The sequence below is a fragment of the Dermochelys coriacea genome, chromosome 7, assembly GCF_009764565.3.
Source record: "Dermochelys coriacea isolate rDerCor1 chromosome 7, rDerCor1.pri.v4, whole genome shotgun sequence".
NCBI classification, from domain to species: domain Eukaryota; kingdom Metazoa; phylum Chordata; order Testudines; family Dermochelyidae; genus Dermochelys; species Dermochelys coriacea.
This window is the reverse complement of record NC_050074.1, coordinates 50522915-50536660: the sequence shown is the minus strand read 5'-3', so window position 1 is coordinate 50536660 and position 13746 is coordinate 50522915. Positions and strand designations below refer to the sequence as shown.

The 13746-nt window shown below is 45.1% G+C and overlaps 1 protein-coding gene across 6 annotated transcripts in view; it reads right to left on the bottom strand.

The window, feature by feature from the left end:
- BSN (bassoon presynaptic cytomatrix protein) overlaps window positions 1–13746 on the bottom strand; it is a 510614-nt gene that overhangs the window by 334307 nt on the left and 162561 nt on the right. For all 6 annotated transcript variants that reach the window (XR_005293922.2, XR_006282593.1, XR_006282594.1 and 3 more), the window contains exon 3: window positions 2048–2887. Coding sequence is in view for 3 of the 6 variants with exons in the window: in XM_038409469.2 (XP_038265397.1) it covers window positions 2048–2887 (840 nt within the window). In the remaining 3 variants the exon portion in view is untranslated. The remainder of the gene's footprint in view (window positions 1–2047; window positions 2888–13746) is intronic.

The window sequence follows — 13746 nt, the reverse complement described above, 5'->3', positions numbered from 1 at the left end:
GCTGCAGGGTAACTCTGCACCTGTAGTGGCTTGGTGCTCCGGAGTTCCCCCAACGCCCGCAGCAGCAAGAAGCTGGGGGATACCCTGCCGCCCCACAACAGCTCAGAGCTATGGGGGGCCCCTGCTGCTTGCAGGGGTTGAGAGCTGTGAGGTGCTCTCCACCCTGTGGCAGCTAGGAGCTTGGGGGTACCCCTGCCGCCCACAGTAGCTCAGAGCTGTGGGGGGGGGCCCGCTGCCCGCAGTGTCCAAGAGTTGTGGGGTACCCCCACTGCCTGTGGTGGCTTGGAGATCCAGGAGGCTCCCGCTGCTGGAGGCGGCTGTGGTAGCCTGCAGCTCCCAGCTACTGCAGGCTGAAGTCACGGAGGTCTCTGGAAATCACGGATTCCGTGACCTCTGTGATAAAATCACAGCCTTACTCATAATGGAATTGGGCCAGGATAGCAGGATTACCATCAGTACTCTTGGGCAAAGTGCATGGGAACGTTAAATGACTTTGGTTTAATATCCCATCCAAACGACAGACACTCCAGCAGCACAACACCAAGTAAGAGCATTGCTCTACTACTAACTCAGAGGGGAGTGTGGCACTTACTGAATCAGCAGCACCACTTCCTGTGGCACTAGCAATAGGAAAACCTGGGACCTGAACAATAAGGACCCAGATTCACTACAGGCATAAGCAGGAACAACTCCATCGGAGTCAATGGAATTGCACTGCTTTATACCAATGGTGAAAATTGACTCCAAATTGCTGTTTTTATGCCAGTATTCTTAATTTAAAAAAAAAAATCTGGTATACCTGAACTATACATTGTACTTAAGCAGAACTGATTACAAATAGGATGTTTTTCCGTGTTTTCTCATTAGATGTCTTTAAAATCCTGAAAAACAATTGATTTAATATACAGCAACAGACAAGGGTATAATAGTCAATCCCCCAATCTAACTCTAACCCAAACACCAGAGCCAAAGTTCAACCATTTATAGGAGCCAAGCTTTCAATCACCTTGGACAGCCATCCTGGTCTTTATAGTGACCAGAAAACCCTGAGCCGGCCCAGGAAATTTGAGATCCACATGGACGTTAAAGTCATTAAATGCTACCAGCCTCTCTGCCTGTGAGGCAATTTGTGCAGGGAATAATGCAGTGCAACATGGTGAACCATATACAAGCAATGGTACTCCATCCGATCTTTATCCTATAAAACCAATGGATGCACTCTATCAGAGCTAGTTTGGGAGCAGGATGTCTCTTACATTTTATATTGGACATAAACAGCACAGCCATATCATCTCCCCAACACTCCCCCTTTAAATCACACTGTACCTAGTTCCCAGATGGAACCAACTGCACCAAAACCAGTCCTGCAGCATATGCAGCCAAAGTAAGGAGCCTCATCCCTTATCGAGTCATGGATGATTAATGACTTATTCACCACCAGTCTTCCATTGAACAGCATGACCCCAAAGCTGGGATCCATTTCCAGTACCCTGTTGTCCTGAGAAATAACAGGAAGTACAAATGTCTTGCTACAGGCCCCTGCCTAACATAAAATCTTCCTTCACATTGCTTCCTCCTGCCCATAACCATAGGGCCTGAGGACTCCAAGCCCTCACAGCAGGCAGCAGCCATGTTCTATATTCTTGGACAACCAACGATGCCATTAAAGGGCTGCAACCAAACAAGGATGTGCCAAGCAAACTGCAAAGGCCATCTTCAGCAACTCTATCCCGCCACCCCAAATAAAATATGGTAAAATCCCAGCACAACCAAGATCCAAACACACGGCCCAAGTACACATCTAGGGCTTGTCTACACAATGGGGTAATGCATCACAGTGGTGTGATTCATTTCTAAAGCCCCCTAACTTGTTGCAAATTAATTGGCCTTTTGAGAGGGACTTTGTCAAGGCTTTTTTAGAAGTCTATTAAAACCTAAAAGAAAAATGCACTGACTTTTCCCATGTTATTAATATCCAAATCTCAGAACAGAATCAGGATTCCCAGTAAACTGATAGATGGTCAAGCCCAGTGTGCCGCTTCCTTACCTCCACAAGATGAGGTGTTGGGTTGAATCCACACATGAGGCAGACCTGCTGTTTACAGGTCGTACAGGTATTATAGTTGGAGGGTTCCCCGGAGCCCACATTGATTTCTGATTTGCAGAGGGGGCACAAGACCCTTTCCTTCGGCACTTCCTTTGGCTTGATGGCTTGTTCTGCTTTTCCTTGCTTTGTAGCTGGGATAGTCCCAGCCCTACTCTGTGCTCCAGATGCAGCACTTGAGACTCTGAGTCCAGCTTCTTTGCTGGCATCACTGAAGACAATTTTTGGAGGCACTTTGCCAGGGGACTGCAGACTTTGCAGGGTGGCCTCTGGTTGGACAGACATGAGTGTGCTTGCCTGGGTCAAAAGAGAAGCCCCAAACCCGAAGAGCTTTTCTGTGAGGCCCTCTTGGGGTTGCTCTTGTGCTGCAGAACTGTGGGGGGGTGCTGAAATCTTTGCTGGGGAGTCTCCCACAGTCTGTCTCTGGTCACAGGAGGAAGGCTTTGCTTGATGCTGAGGGGAAGACCTCACCACTTCCTGAGGTGCAGCAGGTTTTGGCTGGCCTTGGCTGTGTAGTTCCCTCTGTGCTGTAGCTTGGGGTGATTTTGGTGACTCTGATTGCAAGATACCAGCACCCTGCCTAATGCCCGGCTGCACAGTTCCTGGTGGTTTCTCCTGTCCTGTCATTCCCAGGGGTGGAGGCTGGGGATGTTTGGCTGGGGAATGGGATGGAGAAAGTGAAGGGGAATGTAGCTGCTGCTGGCTTTTGGAGCGAGGTGCGGAGGTCATGTCCATTCCCAAAGCTCTCTGCATCTGGCAATTCAAACATAACCATTCTTTCACCTACAAGACAAAAAAGATAATGCAGTGAGTGATGGATACTGATCATGATCAAGGACAGGATCCACACAGCCAATGGCAAAACAAGCAGTTTTCTGTACCTGTCTACCAGCCTCACAGCTAATTGCTGAGACTCTGCTAACTCTAGGAACATAAGTAAGGCACTATCAAAACCTCTCTATGCAGAGAAACATTTTGCTATTAGATAAGCATGAGCAGAGGGCTCCTTCAGGTACAGTTCTACTGTACCCCACCTGTGGCTAGAGACGTGTGGAGAAGTGCACTGTTCTAGTATGTCCAATACCTTACAGCAGTGGTTCTCAACCTTTTTGGACTCAGGATCCATTTATAAATGTTTATGGCCTGTCACAATGCAGTAAATGATTTGGGAGTGGAGGCCCTGGTGTGGTTTTGGTTAGCTCCTACCCCCCCTGGGGAAGTAGGATCCTGCCCAGCACTCACCACACAGTGGCAGCTCCTGCAGATCCTGTGCTGTGGGGCTGGCTGGGCTTGGCTCTCCACTTTGGGCATTGCAACTTCTGGGGTTGCAGTGCCCAGAGCCATAATCAGGGTGGGGCGAGCAAGGCAGCCGCCTAGGGTGAAAAGCTGCAGGGACAGAAAAATGGAGCCATGGAGGTGGGTCACCGCCTCCCCAGATTTCTGCCTTCAATTTAGCACAGAGCTTTCCGAACTGCGGGGGGGGGGGCACATCCCAGTTTGAAAACCATCATCTGTCAGAAGCCGGTTGATCGGAAGGCGGGGGAGCTGCTCGGCTCACTCAGGTCCCTTGCTCTCTGCCCAGCAGCCCTCCTTGCTCTGCTCCCTGAGCCAGGCCACCTCTGCACAGCCAGGCACTACGCAGGCAGCAGCAAGCGAGTGCCTCAGGAAGCATCTCATGGCAGGCAGGCTCCGCGGGCAGAGGCTGGCTTCAGGGGGTGGCACCAGCTGTTGCTGGGCTCCTTTGGGGGCAGAGGCAAGAGTGAGTCGGGGCACAGCTCAGAGATATGCTGATTGCTCTGCCTGGGGAGCTTCATCTCTCCCAGGCAGGCAAACTGTTGACCATGAAAGCAAAAGGCTAGTTTTCACTCCACAAAGCAGGATTTACTGGATGGAAATGAAAAGTGTAAAATGCCTTGGCTAAGTGGTGATAAATGAAAAACTCCCCCCTTGCAAGACATTCCCTGTGTCACACTAATGTCTGCATTAAGTTAATTAAAGAGGCTGTATAGGAGCTGTGAGCCTTTTGATTCTAAGAATCCCCAGGACGCCCATGCAGCTGTACAAATATTAATATATAACACTATTTTCAGGATAATGAGCTCTGCATACATAGTGCTTCTCTAAAAAAAGAAAAGGAGTACTTGTAGCACCTTAGAGACTACCAAATTTATTTGAGCATAAGCTTTCATGAGCAAGGGCCCTAAAAAGGAAAACACCATTCACAAATGAGACCTGCCTAAGCCATAAAAGTCCTGGACTGCTAACTGGAAACTGAGATTGCTGCTGACCTGACCTTCAGGACACAGGATGTGCCCAGCACTTCTACCCAATGAACCATGAGATGGCACACTATACCTCTGCTCGTACAGAGGGCATGTAGAGAGCATGCTTGGCCTAGCTAGAGTGGGTGCAGCTGATGCCAGTTGGCAAGAGATTCAGAACCAAAGTACAAATTAGTACCCCACTCACATAGCTTCACCTTCTACATGGGCGAGCCATGCACATAGCCACAAGGGACAGACACCAACAGCAATTCTAGCTGGATGTACCAGGGCTAAATATGGCAAGGCAGTACCTACAACATAGTTAAGTTATAACTGGATTTTTCCTCCTCCTAATATGCTCAGAAAAAAAATGATTACTAGGTCCAAATATTCCTATTCATGTAAATGACAAGACTTTTTAAAATTCTGCTCTCAGCCTTAGTGATATGTAGTAGTAAGTTTCACAGGCTAATTATGTGGTGTGTAAAGAAGTATTTCCTTTTGATCTGTGTTAAATCTGGTGCCTTTTCATTTCATTGAGTGACCCATTGTTCTTATATTATAAGAGAGTAAACTGGACTGCCTCACACCACTATTTCTCATAACCATTAATCCATATACCACCTAGCATTTTAGTTGCCTTTCTCCAGACCTTTTCCTCCATTTTCTACTTTTTAAATCGGTTTCCCAAGTTTGAACCTAGTGAGGGTGTACAATTGATTTATAGAACTGTATTATAATATTTTAGTTATATTCTCTATTGCTGTCTAATACACACTAACATTACAGGAGCTTTCTAACCCACTGCTGCACACTGAGCAAAGGTGTTTACAGAGCTGTCTATAGAGATGCATGGATCTGTTTTCAGTTAGTGTGTGGGGAATCCTCAGTGTGTACGGGGAATCCTGATCTTTCTTGCACTTACATACATGTCTTTTCAACTGCTTAACCCCTTGGTTGTTTAGGCCTGTAACAGAGTGCCTGGAGGCAGGGCTGGCATTAGACTCACTAGGGCCAGGGCAGAAAATAGGGAGTTGCCCCCCACGCCAGGCATGTGTGATGATCTCTGGGGGCAGAGCCAGTGCTGGGTGCAGAGGCTTTGACACTGACCCACAGGCCGGGAGGCCAACTGAAGTGAGTCAGAGGGTAGAGGTGGTGCTCCCACCCCGATCCCCACTGCCCAGGGCTGAAGAATGTAACTTAGTTTCGCAGGGCCTTGGCAATTGGCCTGCTTGCCACCCTCTAACACCAGCCCTGCCTGGAGGGCCAGGCAGCGTAGTGGTTGGTACACCCGACCTCCAGCCCCTTGCTTCCCTAGTCAAGGTGCCTCGTCTTTTAGGCAATGGGGTATGTGAACCTGGGCCCTCCTTCTCCATTAGGTCCAGCCCAATGTCTTGAGAGTCAGCCCCTGACCAGGCGGACCCTGAGCAGGGTGTCTAAATCCACTGCCCTGGGCTATTTCCTACCACCATCCCTTCAGTTTGGGACATGGCCCTGTGATGTTATTGACATGATCCACAACCGTATAGATCATTGTTGCAACCAAGGTCATATAGTGGCACCAAATCTTGTACAAAGGAGGTCATGTAGGGGGTGTCCATGAAAAGGTTATGATTTGTTGGTTATGATTATGCTATTTGTATGCATGTATCATTTTTGTATTTAAAGTTGTAAGTATTGGCTCTATACTGTCTATTTCAAACTTGTGCTATGCTTCTGGGTGACACCCCAGACAATTTGGCGTCAGAACTGCCTAGCCTGCTTGATGGCCCATTAAGGACCATTAGCTATACAACTGACCCATTAAGAAAAGGCAGATACACCTTGTGGCTCAGCAAGGCAGGGACATGCCTATGGACAGAACTCTAAGGTTTTTCCATGCCATGTGCTGGGTGGCTTGTGGTTGGAACAAAGATAGCACAAGACACATGGCAAAAGGACTATAAAAGGCAGCAGCAGCATCTCCATTTGGTCTTCAATCCCGCTTCTTATTTCTGGAGGAACCTTGCTACAAACTGAAGCTCTGAACAAAGGACTGAATGACCCATCCCAGCTGTGCATGTACTCCAGAGTTGATTTGAACCTGTGGTTTATTCCATCATTGCTACAAGTCTGAACCAAGAACTTTGCCATTACTGTACATAATTGATTCCATTTAACCAATTCTAACTCTCATCTATATTTCTTTCTTTTTATGAATAAACTTTTAGATTTTAGATTCTAAAGGATTGGCAACAGCATGATTTCTGGGTAAGATCTGATTTGTATATTGACCTGGGTTTGGGGCTTGACCCAGATATCGGGAGATATCTCCCCAATATCGGGAGAACCTTTTTTCTTTTACTGGGGTATTGGTTTTCATAAACATTCAGCCCCATAATGAGTGGCACTGGTGGTGATACTGGAAAACTGGAGTGGCAAAGGGAATTGCTTGTATGACTTATGGTTAGCCAGTGGGGTGAGACCGAAGTCCTCTCTGTTTGGCTGGTTTGGTGTGCAAGAGACCCCAGCTTTGGGCTGTGACTGCCCTGCTTGAAGCAATTTGTCCAGAATTGATACTCTCAGTTGTGTCCCACCAGAGGCAGCATTGTTACAGTGGCATAGTTGTGCTAGGATCCACAGAACCAGGTCAATTAAGCTTTGGATCAGAACCCCACGCTATCCAAATTTGAATTTCGGTATTGAGAATTTGGTTGGTTAAAGAGCAGTGACCATGAGCCAGAAAGCATCAGCAGAAGCAATGAAACTGTAAGCCCTGAGAGACAGCCTGCAATTTGAACGTAATCAAAAACAGAAATTTGAATGAGAGAGAAGCAAACCTTGGCCCAACTGGAAAAGAAAGCTAAGGAAAGGGCTGCTGAAAAAACAAAAAGAAGATGCTGAAAGAGAGGAAAGGGCTCATAAAAGGAACATGGAGCAGATGGCTGCTGAGGAGAGGGTTGCCAGACTTAGGCTCCAAGTCAAATAAGCAATGGAAGAACAACAGAAACTATATCCTCTTGGAAGTCCAGTTTATAACAACGTTCGTATGTTGTATTACTCTGAGCAGTTGTCCGTATTTAACCAGTTTTGCTACGGCCAGGGAGAGGGTAACTTTAACCTGGAAAAGGTGGCAAACAGCTATTTGTCTGTGAATGAAGTTTCTGAATGTCTGTCTAATGTCTCAGAAGTGAATCTGGAATTAGATCAAGCACAGAAAGAACTCATTGGTCAGGAAAATGTTTCTCAGGAGTAGATTAAAGTGGATGGTCAGGTTAAAGCCCTAGCAGAGGAAGAAAAGGGTAGATTTTTGATGGGAGAGGAGGACAAGGAAATTTTAGAGGAGCCTAGGCAGCCTTGTGAGCTGATGGCTTTGTCCTAATCAGCAGTTTGGGAATGCAAGGATAGTGGACAATAAGAGTCCCTATACCTTAGCTAAAAGAAAAGGAGTACTTGTGGCACCTTAGAGACTAACAAATTTATTTGAGCATAAGTTTCATCCGATGAAGTGAGCTGTAGCTCACGAAAGCTTATGCTCAAATAAATGTGTTAGTCTCTAAGGTGCCACAAGTACTCTTTTTCTTTTTGCGAATACAGACTAACACAGCTGCTACTCTGAAACCTGTACCTTAGCTGTTTTCTGTATGGAGAATTGTGACAGTGAAGGTCCTGTGCCTGTGTCTGTTGGGGGTAATGATTTGCTTATGGAGGGAGCAACCCCAGTCTCCAAACAGTTGTCTGTGAACAGCCCTGTGTGCTGGGACAAGGGAAATGAGATCCCAAGCTGTGTGTCTGGTAAAGGAGAATGTGTCTCCTCTTCTTTGTCTGTGGAGCAGACAGAAGGTGTCTTTCAGCCTGTGATGGTTGACCGTAGTGCAGTTGTCTCAGAGTTGGTTCTGGATTCAACTAAAGCCCAGGAAGGGAAAGGTCCTAAGTTTGTGTCTGCTAGGGAGAATGGCACTGTAGCTAGGTTGCATCCAGTTAGTGTCTTAGGAAAATCCCAGAGACCAGATAATTCTGGTGCTTGTATTTTGCCTGTTGCTAATGTGTCGCTGGGAAAGGGTGTAGCAACTCTGTCTAATCAGGGTGATATCCTAGCCAGGGCACAAGAAAAGCCTAAAGGTGATTTAATTGTGTTACCTACTGATAGTTTGGAAACTTGTAGCAAGAAGGAAAAATTTCTAAACTTGTGTGTGGCAAAGAAAAGGAGAATGCTGATCTTTTGACTATGAAATCTAGCAGTTTGCCTAGCAGTTTTTGTGTGTAAAAATCTGCCTAATGAGTCAAAGGTGATCCTGGACGTAAGTGAGACCCAGAAAGAGTCTGTTGTTGCTCAGGAAACTGTTTCTTTAGAGCAAGGCCTAGGTGAAGAGGGTAAGGGCAGAATTTCTGTGTGGGGTGAATTGTTTCTTAGAGAAGCTCCTAAGAAAAGGATCCTCATGGTAATCTGTGCAAGCAATTTGCTGCAACTGAAGGGTGTGGAAGTGATTTAATCAAGGAAGTTTCAGTTCCTAAGAGTCAGAAATTTTCTGTTGTGAATCGATCCACTGATTTTCCTTTTGAAAGATCCAGTGTGGATAGCTTTAAAAAGGCCTCAGATGGTTTAACATTATTGGCACGAACTTGGACCGTATAGATCATTGTTGCAACCAAGGTCCTGTAGTGGCACCAAATCTTCTATAAAGGAGGTCAAATAAGGTGTCAATGGAAAGGTTATGATTTGATGATTATGATTATGCTATCTGTATGCATGCATCGTTTTTGTATTTAAAGTTATAAGTATTAGTTCTATAATGTCTGTATTTCAAACTTATGCTATGCTTCCGGGTGACACCCCAGACAATTTGGTGTCAGTAATGCCTAACCTTCTTGATGGTCTATTAAGGACGATCAGCTATACAATTAACCCATTGAGAGAAGGCAGATAGACCTTGTAAGGCATGCAGGGACATGCCATGCACTGGAATGATTGCCTTTGGAAGAAAGAAAGACCAAATGACAAGAGACTATAAAAGACTGCTGCAGCTCCTCCATCTGGTCTTCAATCCTGCTTCTTGCCTCTGGAGGGACTTTGCTACAAACTGAAGCTCTGAACAAAAGATTGAATGACCCATCCCAGCTATGGATGTACTCCAGAGACTTGATTTGAGCCTGCAGTTTATTCCACCACTGCTACAAGCCTGAACCAAGAACTTTGCCATTACTGTATGTAATTCCATTTAACCAATTCTAACTCTCATCTATATCTTTTTCCTTTTATGAATAAACCTTTAGATTCTAAAGGATTGGCAACAGCGTGATTTCTGGGTAAGATCTGATTTGTATATTGACCTGGGTCTGGGGCTTGGTCCTTTGGGATCGAGAGAACCCTTTTTCTTTTACTGAGGTATTGGTTTTCATAACCATTCATGTCTATAATGAGTGGCACTGGTGGTGATACTAGGAAACTGGAGTGTCTAAGGGAATTGCTTGTGTGACTTATGGTTAGCCAGTGGGGTAAAACTAAAGTCTTCTCTGTTTGGCTGATTTGGTTTGCCTTGGTGTGCAAAGGAACCCCAGCCTTGTGATGTAACTGCCCTGCTTTAAGCAATTTGTCCAGAATTGGCACTCACAGTTGTGTCCCACCAAGGGCAGCACTGTTACAGTGGTGTAGTCCTGCTAGGATCCATAGAACCAGGTCAATTAAGCTTTGGGTCAGAACCCCATGCTATCCAAATTTGGATTTTGGTATTGAGAGTTTGGCTGGTTAAAGAGCAGTTGCAATGCGTGAGCAAAGAGCATATGAGGGCCTTGACAAAAAAGCCCTGCAAGATTTGTGTTCAGAAAAGGGGATAAGCTTTAAAAAGAAAGCTACAAATCAAGAACTGAGAGATCTGTTAATGGCCAGTGATCAGGAGACAGGAGCTACAGAGGCAATTATAATGCAAAAGGCAGCAAATAAACTGCAACTTGAGCATGAACAGAAACTAGCAAACATTTGATTGCTGGAAAAACAAAAAAAATGCTGAATTAGAGAAGGAGACTCACAAGATGCAACAGGAGATGGCTAGACTTCAGCTCCAAGTATTGGATGAGCGGAGAAAGTCATTGTCACCTGGTACTCTGCTTCCCCGCAACAAGGAAAGAAACTGGGAAAGGATCTGTCCCATTTACAAAGATAGTGAAGGCACAGAGGAGTTTTTGTCTACCTTCGAATGCCTATGCGTTCTGCATGAGATCCCAAATGAACAACAAATGCCTGTCCTGCTGACCAAATTGACTGGAAAAGCCAGGGAAGTATTCAGTCAATTGAGGGAACAAGAAGCCTTAGATTATGTGCTGTTTAAAAATTTTGTGTTAAGGCGATTCAAGGTCACTCCTGAGTCTTACAGGGTTAAATTTAGAAAGTTTAAAATATCTAATGATTGTACTTTTGTAGAATGTGCTCATAAGCTGATGGGTTTTGTTAAACTGTGGGTTGTGGGAGCAAAGGCGCATGAGAGTTTTAAAAAACTGCTGGATCTAATAACAGTTCTTGGACATTGTTCCTGAGCATGTGAGAGCAGCCGTGTGTGATAGGGACCCTGAGTCAGTCCTACAGGCTGCGGAATTTGCAGATGCCCATACCTATGCCCAAAACAGGGCTCGGGAAGGGTATAAACCCCAGGGGAAAATTAATCACCATTTTCCCCAGTTCAAGGGGAGAAAAGGATTTAAAAGTAAACCTGGCCCTGACTCTTATAAAGGAGTTCATGGGGGTCCAGAGGGTACGAACTCTCACCTCAAGAGTAAACTGGTTACATGCTATCACTGTGGTGTGCTTCGCCACATGAGACCAGATTGCCCGACCCTGAAGGGCAGCCCAAAACCAGCAACCCCAAATGCCACAGTAAATGCTAATCCTATAAAAACTCACAGGCAAGCCACACAGAGCCCAGCGCTGGTGCCCTGTGTGTAAATGCTGTTTCTGTAGTTTCTGAAGAATTTGACCTTAAAACTCATATTAAAGCTAAATATGGGGAAAATAAGAGTTTATTAGCAGTGCAGAAGTTAATGGAGTAAGGTGTATGGCATGGAGGGACACTGCAGCAGATATTACTTTTGTTAAAGCAAGTCTTGTCAGGGAGGAAGATTATTTGCCAGGTGAAAGTGTAACTGTTGTAGCCTTATCTGAGTATTTTGTCGTGGTGTCTTTGGCTAAAATCCACCTTAAATGGAAGGGATTTGAGGGCACCATGATTGTGGGAGTGAAAAACACAATTCCTAAGGATCTTATGATTGGAAATGATATTAAAGCTATGATCAGTCAAGTTAACATAAACCAGGCACAGGGGAGGATTAATCCTGAGGTTGTGTCTATGGAGAGTTTCTCCAAAAGTTTGTCTTTGGAGAGTAGCTGTTTGGCTGTGAATGAAGTTTCTCAATGTTTATCTGATGTCTCAGAAGTACATCTGGAATTAGATCAACTGAAGAGAGAGGAGAATAAGGAAAGTTTGAATGAGCTTAGGCAGCCTTGTGAGCTGATGGCGTTGTCTAATCAGCAGTTTGGGAAGGCAAGGATAGTGGAAAATAAGAGTTCCTATACCTTAGCTATTTTCGGTATGGAGAATTGTGACAGTGAAGGAAATGTGCCTGTGTCTGTTAGGGGTAATGATTTGCCTATGGAGGGAGCTACCTCGGTCTCCAAGCAGTTGTCTTTGAACAGCCCTGTGTGCTGGGACAAGGGAAATAAGATCCCAAGCTGTGTGTCTGGTGAAGGAGAATGTGTCTCCTGCTCTTCTTTGTCTGTGAAGCAGACAGAAGGTGTCTTTCAGCCTGTGGTGGCTGAGAATAGTGCAGTTGTCTCAGAGTTGTTTCTGGATTCAACTAAAGCCCAGGAAGGAAATGGTCGTAAATTTGTGTCTGCTAGGGAGAATGGCACTGTAACTAGGTTGCATCCAGATAATGACCTAGCAAAATCCCAGAGACCAGACAATTCTGGTGCTTGTATTTTGCTGGTTGCTAATGTGTGGCTGGAAAGGGATGTAGCAACTCTGTCTGATCTTGTGCCCTTCTATCCTAGCCAGGGCACAAGAAGAGCAGAAAGGTGATTTAATTGTGTTGTCTACTGACTGTTTGAAAACTTGTAACAAGAAGGAAAAGATTCCTGAACTTGTGTGGGGCAAAGGGAAGGAGAATGCTTCTGACCTTTTATCTAGTGAGTCTATGAGTTTGCCTGAAAGGGGAATGTGTAGGAATCTGCCTGATGGGCCAAAGGTGATCCTGGATGTAAGTGTCATAAATATACAGAGAAAGGTAGCATAAAATCCCTCCTTGGCAGCTGTACTAAATCGGTTTACCTGTAAGGGGTTAAGAAGCTCAAATAACCTAGTTGGCACCTGACCAGAAGGACCAATGAGGAAAGAAGATACTTTCAAATCAGGGCGGGGAAGGATTTGTTTTTGGCTCTCTTTGTTTGTTCCCTCTCTGAATGGAGGGAGAGACCATGCAGGTACAATGCAAGGAAATGCAGTAGGTTATCTTTTGTTTTAGCTTGTGAATTTTCCCTATGCTAAAGAGGTAGTTTCATTCCTGTTTTGTAATTGTGAAGCTGAGCCCAGAGGGGAATCCTCTGTGTTTTAAATCTTTTTGTTACCCTGTAAAGTTACCTTCCATCCTGATTTTGCAGGTGTAATTCTTTTATTTTTTCTTTATAAATAAATTTCTTCTTTTAAGAACCTGATTGATTTTCAGTGTCCTAAAGACAAAGGGTCTGGTCTGTGCTCATGTTGCTAACCAATTGGTTGGTATATTATTCTCAAGCCGCCTCAAGAAACGGGGTGAAGGGGCTTGGGAGAATATTTGGGGAGATAGGGATTCCAAGTGACCCTTCCCTGAAATTTTGTGTAAATCACTTGGTGATGGCAGCAATACCATCCAAGGACAAGGAAAGGAATTTGTGCCCTGGGGAAGTTTTAACCTAAGCTGGTAAAATATAAGCTTAGGGGGTCTTTCATGCAGATTTCAGAATGTGGGTGGGGGAGGAACCCTGATAGTCAGTGAGACCCAGAAAGAGTCTGTTGTTGCTAAAGAAGGTGTTCCTTTAGAGCAAGTCCTAGATAAAGAGGGTAAGGGCAGAATTTCTGTGAGAGGTGAATTGTTGCTTAGAGAAGCTCCTACGGAAAGAAATTCTCATGGTAGTCTTTGCAAACCGTTTACTGCAACTGAACGGTGTAGAAGTAAGTTAATCAAGGAAGTTTCAGTTCCTAACAGCCAGAAATTTTCTGTTGTGAATTAATCCACTGATTTTCCTTTTGAAAGATCCAGTGTAGATAACTTTGAGAAAGTCTCAGATGAAGTAAAAGCTGTTAGGAAAGTTGAACAGCCCTATAACCAAGTGGCTGTGCTTGACCAGTTTGTTCAGAAGACAAGGTTATTAAG